Source organism: Sardina pilchardus, chromosome 3, assembly GCF_963854185.1.
Source record: "Sardina pilchardus chromosome 3, fSarPil1.1, whole genome shotgun sequence".
Taxonomy (NCBI): Eukaryota; Metazoa; Chordata; class Actinopteri; order Clupeiformes; family Clupeidae; genus Sardina; species Sardina pilchardus.
This window is the reverse complement of record NC_084996.1, coordinates 36,053,011-36,063,826: the sequence shown is the minus strand read 5'-3', so window position 1 is coordinate 36,063,826 and position 10,816 is coordinate 36,053,011. Positions and strand designations below refer to the sequence as shown.

Genomic DNA, 10,816 nt, shown 5'->3' with positions numbered 1-10,816 from the left:
ATACACACACTCTTTGACAGCATGATAATGCAATATGTCACAGGTGTCCTTCTCTAGAAGAGTACAGAGTGGTTTGGTGAGTAACCTCAAAGATCCTTCATTACTGCTCCGCTTTAACCCTCTCTGGTAACCCCTATGTTGCTGGACAACTTCCCCCATACGGTAAGCAAATGGTCTTGCTTAAGGTGGACGAGTTTATAGGTTTATTATTTTTCTTCGTTTTTTGTAGGTACATCAAAAGATACTTTAAATAACCTAATGATGGAAGGAGAGAGTGAATGAATTAATTTAAACATTGACCAGCTAGGCCTCACTTAAAACTAGGAAAAGAAAAAAAAAGATTTGCCACTTTTCCTGCCATGATTTCTGTGCACCAGAGCTTCCTATGATTACCCTCTTCCTATGATCACCTGCATATTCCTACTGTAAGACAGTGTGTTGTTCAGTGCAGTCTGTAAGTAGGTGACGTTGACCAGGAGACAAAATATTTCTGTCTACTGAGATCATGACTGATATGTCATCGCTCGACGTACAGTGTGGTCGCGTTCTGCTTTACTGTCTGACTGACGTTTGTGTTTATGATTGATTAGTGATGCCTTACCTCAGAAAAATATGCCGTATCCATTTCGTAGCTGTCACATTTGATCGGCTTTAAGATTTGTTGTTGCCATTCACGTAGAGACTATCCTCACATCGCTATGCGACTGGTACATGAACAAGTTTAGAACGCTGTCTGATCATTCGTCTTGAACCACACCAAGAGGATGCGAGAATTCATCAGAATGATACACATAGTCCACACTGACCCACAATTCACGCTGTAAGTAACGTTACACCTGGATTAATAGCCATAGTTAGATTCAATGTTAAAATATCATTTTTTCTAGACTTAAGTTATGTGTGCTGTCCTAACTGGGCACGTAGATAACATCTCGATACATTGTAACATTTCCATAATAGCCTGTGTGTAGTCACGCCACCTCTTGGTGTATTGCAAACTAACCTAGCAGTATAGCTATCTGAGTGTTAGCTCGCTAGCTAGTTATAGCTAAATAGCTAAGTTAACCTAGGGAACTTAGATATTCTTTAATCTTTATTTTTGACCAAATCCTCACAACATTGCTCGCTACCTCACTGACGCTATGGGACTTTCGTTCTCTTTCGCTGAAATATCAAGACAGAAAACAAAAGTTAATTTTGTAACGTTAGCTATCGCTAGCATGATTTTCATTTGCCTTTCGTTCCTCAGTCATAGCTTAATTAGCTCGTCCCTTCGCCACTTATTGTAAACAAACGTTGCTTGACATTAGCATAAGCAGTAGCAGCATATCTGTTTACGGTGATGTTTGACAGGATAGTATTGCTGGTTGCATTGGCATACGTCAGTTTGTCATAATTTTAAGGTATTGATAAATGTATTGCTGTCTGACATTAATGTACTAACTCGACAGTCTGACTTGAATTTGTAGTGTTTTATGTGTTGATTAACTGAACCGAAATGTATTACTTTTAATGTTAAATCCCAGCTAAAATGATGGTTATCATTCAACTTCTAGTTTGTTTAGACAGTAACACGTCACATTCTAACACATTTCTGACAGACGGCACGAAATAACAGATTGTGTTAATTAGAGACCTGGCGTTATTTTCATTTTTCTACCCACAGTGACCCGTAGCCATGCCACCTGTCATGTAGATCTCACAACTGTCTACCTCCATTTAGTTTTTCAAATGAAAATGGAGGATATGTCTCTGTCAGGCCTAGACAACACCAAGCTGGAGGTATGTACTCTGATTGAATACACATTAAAGCATTATGTTGTCTGGGTAAATCTGCTGACTGACCTTCAGTTGTTCATTTGTTTCTGGTTCTCTGACAGGCCTTGGCTCAGGACATATACTCAGATCTTGTTGAGGATGCCTGCTTGGGGCTATGCTTTGATGTGCACCGGTCCGTGAAACAAGGCTATTTCTTTCTGGATGACACTGACCAAGAAAGCATGAAGGAGTTTGGTGAGTGTTACAGGATGGTTGTCTCAAGCATGTCAAATTGTGAAAGACTTGCAATCTTCTTGGCCAGAATGTTTTTATGAAGATTTGTCCCTTGGTCTAGAAATTGTGGACCAGCCAGGGGTAGACATCTTTGGCCAGGTGTTCAACCAGTGGAAGAACAAGGAGTGTGTCTGTCCCAACTGCAACCGAAGCATTGCTGCATCACGATTTGCTCCACATCTCGAGAAGTGCATGGGGATGGGGAGGAATAGCAGCCGCATTGCTAACCGCAGGTATGTTCTTAAAATAGAGAGATTGTGTGTGTGTGTGTGTATGTGTGTGTGTGTGTGATTCCATTTTTGCTTTTGTGCTTTCGTCAAAGCAGTGCAATGGTCACAGCTGAAGGAAATGCTTCTGTGACCAACTGAAGACCACTCTACAGAGCTATGTCATCATCCTTTCTGGATTGATGAAACTATAAAATGCAACTATCCAAACTTGCTTGAACGATCAGTGTGTCTGAACAATTTGCTTGTCTGAATTGAATGAGAAACTTGAAGCTGCTGTTAAAGAGAAGGGTGATTGATTGTGTGTGTGAGCGTGTGAGAGAGAATGCACACCTTCTGTAATGACGTCTTCAAGTGCACTCTCTAAAATGCACATTATCAGTGATCTATCATGTGTGTGCTACAGGAATGCCTTGTGTTTTAACCTTTTAGGATAGCCAGTAGCAACAATTTAAATAAATCAGAGAGTGACCAAGAAGATAATGATGACATCAATGACAATGACTGGTCTTATGGCTCAGAGAAAAAAGGTATCAGAGTACTGCACTTTATACTCACTCATTCATTCACTCACTCACTTCTCTCTCTCTCTCTCTCTCTCCCTCTCTCTCATAATGATTACTCCTAATATTCCAATCTTCTCTATCCTTCCACAGCTAAGAAGAGAAGATCAGAAAAGGTATGTGGTAATGAACGTCAACTTAGTGACATTCTGTGTACAAGTCACATTGGTTGGATACATTTATAAGCATTTTCTTCTGTCCCAGAATCCCAATTCACCCAGAAGATCAAAATCCTTAAAGCATAAAAATGGTGAGTTGTTTATCTCCTTTCTCCTTTCGATGGTTACATTATTGCTTAGATATGGATAATCTGATTTTACTTTCAGACCAACAAGAGTTCAACTATAACTCTCTGACAGTGATTTGATAGTGAATGTAGGTCAGTATCGAGACTGTGTGTGTGTTTGAGTTCCTTACATTAAGGCTGATGTAATCAATTCATTCTATTGTATTCCATTCTAAGTGACCCTGTCTATGTCAGTAGATGTAGTGGATGTTGGGTGCATGTCTGGATTGAGATGTGGTTTGGGATGATGTGTGTGTGTGTGTGTGTGTCTGTGTGTGTGTCTGTGTGTGTGTCTGTGCCTGTCTGTCTACTACAGTAAGTCTGAGTGAATGCCCAGTGTGCATTATAGACGTCTGACGATAATGATGCGTTTCCTCTTTGAAAGGAAGGTTGCATGCAGCCTCTTTTTCCCAACCTGCACCATGAGCAAAGAATTATGGGAAATTGGTCGGTGGCGGTGACCAATAAAATACAAAATGTTGAATACCTTTGGAGTGGGGAAGAACTAAAGAAACTATAAGGCACTCTGAGAATAATGGCAACTACATCCTACTACTACTACCTTCAAATGTTTTTATTTCCTCTCCTAGAGCCTTGCCAAAAGCTTTGTCTCAAAAGAGAACCAGTGGTCAGTATTATTATTAAGATGGTGGCCCACCCCCTGGTTGTTAACAGAGCACCAGTGGATTGTGGGAATGATGGGGTGCATTGTCACTTTTAGTTCACAGAGCAAGACCCAGGCAAACGCACTGGGGATCTGTGACATGCTACCCTACTGTAGATGTCAGCCTTTCTTTATGATGGCTCTTTTAATGTTGTTTCGTGGATCATGGACATTACAAAACAAATCGAACAACAACAGTGTTTACATTACTGCACTTTGATAGTCATGTTGCTGGTCTGGAGGCTGGAAAGGACTTGGTGTGAGATCATGTTAGTGACATTGGCAAAGACTTCCCCGGTCTCTGCACTGAGCTGTTGCTTTGCAGATGCCAACCCACTGTCAATGTGTGCATTTGTCCTATTTTGTCTATTTTTATGGTCTGATGTTTTATTTCTGTTATTCTGCATTCTCTCCTGATTGTGTACTGACCATTTCATCATGCAAAGGCTTCAGTGATAAGACAATTTCATAATGCATAAGCATCAGTAATAAAACAACAATGCTGCCATGCTCTGTAAAATAATAAAATAGAACCGCAATTTCCCCTCCAGCCTCACAAAATAAATGATCTGATCAACAAGCCACACTTGTGCGACTCTTACCTTATTTGACCTTTGACCCCTGTCCTATTTGCCATCCCGTTATTGGGTGTCCACTCAAAAATAAACAGCTTTATGACGTGTAGTAAAGCAAAAAGAGCAGCACTGAACTGATTGGTTTCTAATAGACCCCCTATTACCACTGCATTACCAGTGTTTTGTCAGCAAGATTACACACATTTGGGCCAAGGAAGAGCCGAATCTCGGCAGAACCAATGTCATGAGCATTGTGAGATGGCACAGGGCTGCTCTATTCGGTTTCTTTTTGGTTTCCTGCAATCGAGCACAGTTGTGATGCACATTCATTTATTTTGGCCTCCACATCTGACCAATCAGAAGAAGTCGGCAGTGGAAATGAATCAGGGCCTCCAGCCTGCAGTTCCAGTGGGCCTGAGTGTCTCCACTGATGGGCTGGCTCTGTAGTAGTAATACCTACTCTTGTCTGTTTACAGGGGAGTTCAACAGTAGTGTCAGCACAGACATCTACAAGGTAAAAAACATTTCATTTGGGTATCCAGATTTTATGTCTTGATTATGCAGATAACATTAGTGTTTGTTTCAAAATGGCTATCTACAGATACATTAGCAAGGTGTTTTTGTGTTTATATATAAAATACATGAATACATTTGGTGGTGAGTCATTAATATGACTTTGAGATGAAAATCAGTAAATAACTTGGTAACACTGAAGTGCTTGCATGTTCTTTGCTGCCTCGCAGTATAACTATAACACAGGCATCAGTTATGAAACTCTGGGTCCGGAGGAACTGAGATCTTTGCTGACTACGGTATATTTACCCCTCTTATCCTCGATTACATTACCATGTTTCTCCTTTGGTCCACATACTCATTCAAGCTTATCAGATGTGTACAATTCTTTTGATGAAAGCTGAGTTTTGTTTGATTCTTCCATTTCTTATGAATGCAATTCTGTCTCCACAGCAATGTGGGGTCGTGTCAGAGCACACCAAGAAAATGTGCACCAGGTAAGGCTGATGCCGCCATAGCAATCTCTCTCTGTGGGCGAGTTTCCCCCCTCTCATCAGATTCCATCTCAGGCTCCAGAGATCATTTACACTCCAAAAACTAAAATACCATTGTAATGGTACCCAGTCTTATGCGAACACTTGAACTTTAAACACGTAGAGCAGTTTTTTTCTCTGACTGATGTGTAGTATGTGTAAGGGCTTAAGCTTTGTGTTTTGTTTCGGGTGTCTGACAAACCATCATCGTCCACTCAGTTACTAATACTTCTCTACATTTTACCATAAGCATTTGTCTTGGTAAGAGCTCAGGTAACATTTCTGGGACACCTGATATGGCAAATTTAGTCATAGACATAAACATCATTCCACAGTTTTTGACACTTTGTGTAGAATAGTCTTATTTAGGGCATCCATAGTTATTGGCATTAAGGGAGCCATAGGCCCTCTCTACAGTATGTGCTGTTGGCCAATGGCCATACACACTGCACTTATCAAGCTAATGGTAGCGTGATTCAAATGCAATTGGTTGGACTTGTTGATTACTGTTAGATGAAAGCTTTTTCATCTTAACCAGTAACATACAAGATTAGTATCATACTAACTCTGTTCACATTAAACTGATAGTGTGTAGCTTTGTGGGATGAACTCATGAGCACAGGAGGCAGTCTCATTTTTAAAGGCCTGGCCTGAAGTGAAGTAGCCCCAGGTACAGGTCACAGGGTTCATAGCTGTTGTTGTGCATGATGTTGGTGTGAAGACATGGCCTTTTTCATCAATGGGTGGAAAGGGCCATGCCATTTTGGGACTTACTTTTGGTACACAAGTGGCAACTCTATTCATCTCAATTGCAATTCAAATCAGTGGCCTTGTCAAGTCGCTGAAGTTTCGAACCTGTTAACATTCTGTTTTCTCCACAAATTTCTAAAAATGACTCTGCACTACTAAAAAGACTGGATTTTGCCATTACTGAGCTTTCCCAAAAACAGATGGCTAAACCTGAGTGTTCTGATTGGACTGACAACACAAGCGTTGGGCTTAAGAGACGGTAACCTGGCAAGACTTGCCACATATGGGCAGAGACTCTCAAGGACACTGCCAGCGCCCACCCATCTCACCTCTAACCTCTGACTGCCCGCTCACCCCTCTGCTCTCACGTGCGATTGGACGCTGGCAGTGTTCCCTTCCCATTCGCGCGCTGCCATTGGAGTGTCTCTGCTGTGGCCAGCCCGAGCTGTGCGTAATGCCACGTTGTGTCCTGCCAGGTCCCACCGGTGTCCCCAGCACACGGACGAACAGAGGAGGGCCGTCAGGGTGTTCCTCCTTGGGCCGTCCGCGTGAGTTTCAGCCCCCTACCCCATCTCACCTCACCTCAACCCATCCTTACCTAAACCAGTAACCCTCCTGCCCTACCCCCCCCTGCCCAGTCTCACACTGTTCTGACAGTGCACCCATTGCTTTGTGTCAGAATGTTGCTGTGAGAATCATCCTCATCATCAGTTCAGAATACCTACGGAGTACACCTCGTCTTTGCTTTCTCAGGTCCCATTGAAAGTGGCACCTTAGGTCAGACCACTAAAAGGAAAGCATGTCGCTGTGTTTGCTGGTCGGGCAGTAGTCGTTGATCAAGCTTTAAACTTGGCTGGTTGAAGTAGTGGTCAGTTCTGCATACACATTAGTGTATGGGAGTCGATAGCCATGGAGTAGGGTGAACAAATGAGGCAACGTTCACTACAACATTTTACACTCCTTTTTTAGATGACATATTGTAAAAGTAGATGACAGGGCAGCTGATTATTACAGCTGACATGCTTTTGGAACGACTTGGTTAACCTTAGGCTTTGGAATGAAACGGTTATCCTTTACAGCTTACTCTTGTGATGCCTGAGTGCTTAGTGCTGTTTAGGGTCCTAATAAGAAATTATAGAAAGAACTAGAGAATGTAATTCCAGGGAAATTACGAGTGCATGAAAATGCAAAAATGTATAGATACAGTAGATAATGTAGATATAGTTACTAAGGTGTAGCTAGGGTAAACATGGTGGTTGCATAGTTTAAAGAAAGCTGATAGTGTGAAGGTAGACAGTTTAAAGCTTAAACATTACAGTTCTAACTGAACTATTGATTTCTAGCAGTTATGTTAAAAATGCTAACAATGCTAACCAGGCTGATTAGCTAACTTAGCTAATCATTTCTAACAGTTATGCTAAAAATGCTAACAATGCTAAAAATGTTAACTATGCTGACTTTACTAACAATGCTAACCAGGTTGATTAGCTAACTTAGTTAATCATTTCTAGCAGTTATGCTAAAAATGCTAACTATGCTAACTAGCTAACTTGGTAATGAGGACTTTTATTTTGAAACATTTGTTGCTAGGGTATCCATGATGGCCACTATCAGAAATTAAGAAGTTACTGTAGTAAAATCATGTTGGTTGCTATGGAAACGGTCATAAACGCTTAATTTGAATGGTTGCTATGTTGGTTGCTAGGTATGTGGAGGTTTCATGTAGTTGACTGGAGGCATAGGTGATGATAACTGACAGTTGGAATGGTTGAACAGTTAAATAGTTGAGTATTTTCAATGGTTAAATGATTTAATAGTGTATTATTGCAGTGAGGACTTTTATTTTGAAACAGTTGTGGACAGAGGAAACAGTTAACAGGTTATGTAGTCTTAATGAGATTGTATGCTTAAAGCCTGAGAGAGAGAGAGAGAGCTGCTGCAGCTGGACTGGCCACCTGGCATAAGATTCTAATTGCCCTATTATGATGTCATAATCGTAATGTTAAGTCTATGGGGGGAATTTTAATAGTTTTTATTTAATAGTTCAAAAAGTATAAAAGTTACAAAGTTGAAAAATACATAGCTGAAGTCACCTAAGTAAGACCTACGCAGCGCAGTTTGAATGAAGTTTCTACGTTAAACGGTTCAAGCTGAATTGCACGCACAAAAACGTTAGAAGAAAAATAAGAAGAAGAAGAAGTCGGATAACAGTAGAGTGCATTTTCATGCACTCTAATGATGACATGGAGTACGGTAGTCTCCACCATTTTCAAAAGACTGAACATACCCACCGTTTGCTTTTACTAGCTTATCGACCAACAATATTGAGGAAAAACAAGCCTGTTAAGTCCAGATGATCACATTGTTTATGTAGATATCAAATGCATGTTCTTATTTATGTGAGGTATATCTGTCCAGATAATGTACCTTTCACTCTTACTGACCATCCCAAATATGACTCTGTGATTGAAGTTGTTGAGGCTGGTGGATGGTGGAGTAGCTTGTGGGTTGCAGTGTGTCTTGTGTGGTTGTCTCCGGCAGGTCCACACTCCCTGAGCCAGAGCTGGTGATGGAGAGTGATGGCTACGACGTCTCTGACGGACAGGTGCTCATGGGTCGCCTTCACTGGGACGGCTCCTCGGACATCTCCCCCTCAGACTCCGCCTCATCCAAAGCTAGTGAGTTCAGATGTTTTAGTAGCTACTGTACAAGTCTTATTGGCAGTGCTTTACTGTATGAAGAAGTACATATCAGAACATAGTATCCTCCTTATAGGGACTGGTTTAGCTCCTACTCCAAAAGTACGTCATGAAAATTTTCGTCCAAAATCTGTTCATTTTTGCATCGAGTATACAGTACATATCACAGTACCTATCCCACCCCCTCTGTGATTTCCCTTTCTCTTTGTCCATGTCTCAGGTACTACAAACTCAGACCCAAAAAGGACAAAGAAGAAGAAGAAGCCGAGCTCTCTGTCCCTGACCGCTGTGGGAGTGGACAGAGGGGAGCGGGAGGACCGAGGAGGGAGTGGGAGCGGAGGACTGGGAGGCAGTAGCAGTTCCCAGAGTGCACTTGGCCTCCCCGGCCGAAAGAAGAAGCCCAAACTCCCTGCACCTTTGGGCCCTAGTATCTACGACGACCTGAACTGAGACAGATGCCCTATATTGCACTCCTGGTCCTCACATCCTGTTTTGCTCGTCTCTCCGTTTCCCCCGTTGACACAAAGATGCCTTTTGAATTGATAATCAAATTGGATGCTCGTTATCAGTAGCTCAGCTTAGGGATCAGTGGTTTGACAATCCTGAAGTACATTCATCCAGTCCAACCCACAGATCAGTTGATGGCCTGTCTTGTAGGCATACTGTATAGACTTGTGTTGTGTAAAAGACGGCGACAGACTCGGCTTCTGACTAGTTGATCATGTGATTTTACTCATTTTAACTTTTTCATTTGTGCGTGCATGCATGTGTGCGTACGTGTGTGTGTGTGTGTGTGTGTGTGAGGTGCAATTGTAGGTTCTGGTCCTTTGGTTCTGGTGTGTTGCTTTTTTTTTGTAGTGTAATTGCTGGGCAGAGTGTGTGATGGCCCCCAGTCAACTGGTGGTGTAAAATCCTCTGTGGGGTGTGTGTGTGTGTGTGTGTGTGTGTGTGTGTGTGAACATTTCTACATGGATCATGAGAAGAACTAAGCTGTGCAATCACTATGACTATGCTGTGTTCAAATTACTAGCGGTGGCCCTCCTCACTTGTTTCACTGATAAATCATGTCACTGTTGTCAGTCAGTCCCTCTCCATGCATTTTGCTCTGCTGGTTTGCATAGTCCTGTCCCATAGTCTTCCACCTCGTGCTCTCTGTTACATTGTGCCACACTGACTCCACTGAGTCGCCGGAGACAAAGAGCTGCTTACTGTCACTGGCTTCAGGAACTCTGCATCTGTATTTATTGCTGCACGGGATTTTCAAGCAATGCATTTTTTTTTTGTTTCTTTGCTTGTGCATCCTATTATATTGTTATCTCTAAATTAATATCTAAATTTTGTATATGTTGTCCATGTTTGTATGTTGTCCAACATATGCACTCGACATGTATAAATCCAAACTTAATTTTAATGTCCTATTAGGTGAAAGTGATGAAAATTGTGGTTACTCGGCTGTAATCCCAAGAATATCATATATTTGAAGGTTTTTGAGACATGTCTGCAAAGGTTGGGGTGTCTCAGCCCTCTGTGTGTGCTATTGTATGTGAGCGATGCATTCTGCTCCAGTGCTACTGAAACTCTAGCACTGCTGGCAATGAAACATGTAAATATTTAAGAAAAAAAAACGTAACAAAAACAGAATTATTTTTTCATAACACATGCATGTGTGCTGTGTTTGCCCATGCATATTGTGGTGTATATATTTATATATTTGTGAAAATATACAGTAGCTTGCCATTTTCCCCCTATCTTTTTAAGGTGGACCATTCTGGTCAAGAATAAACAAAAAAAGTGACTCAGGAATTTTTTTTTTCCCTGTTTGTTTACTAGTTGTTTTACTCAACCGGTGTGTAAAACTAGGTGATAGTCTTACCTGCTATAGTAACTAGATTTGAACGCTGGAGAACAGTTGGCCTGCCATTACATTTGTTGCCATTGGCATGTTCCAGCTAAT

The 10,816-nt window shown here is 41.5% G+C and overlaps 1 protein-coding gene across 6 annotated transcripts; it reads left to right on the top strand.

Moving 5' to 3' along the window:
- The first annotated feature begins 607 nt into the window (after positions 1-607).
- Positions 608-10,665, top strand: LOC134077458 (ataxin-7-like protein 3). 6 transcript variants are annotated; one of them, XM_062533079.1, is made up of 13 exons: positions 608-820; positions 1,724-1,782; positions 1,881-2,013; positions 2,114-2,285; positions 2,712-2,809; positions 2,936-2,958; positions 3,047-3,092; positions 4,844-4,881; positions 5,111-5,179; positions 5,334-5,377; positions 6,640-6,711; positions 8,705-8,841; positions 9,083-10,665. In XM_062533079.1, the coding sequence occupies exons 2-13, from the start codon at positions 1,732-1,734 to the stop codon at positions 9,310-9,312; spliced, it is 1,113 nt and encodes a 370-aa protein (XP_062389063.1). In that variant the 5' UTR covers positions 608-820; positions 1,724-1,731; the 3' UTR covers positions 9,313-10,665. The 6 variants fall into 6 exon arrangements, with proteins under 6 accessions (XP_062389063.1, XP_062389060.1, XP_062389064.1 ...); XM_062533076.1 differs by having other exon boundaries at positions 1,667-1,782; XM_062533078.1 differs by lacking the exon at positions 608-820 and adding an exon at positions 1,309-1,403 and having other exon boundaries at positions 1,667-1,782.
- Positions 10,666-10,816: the final 151 nt, after the last annotated feature.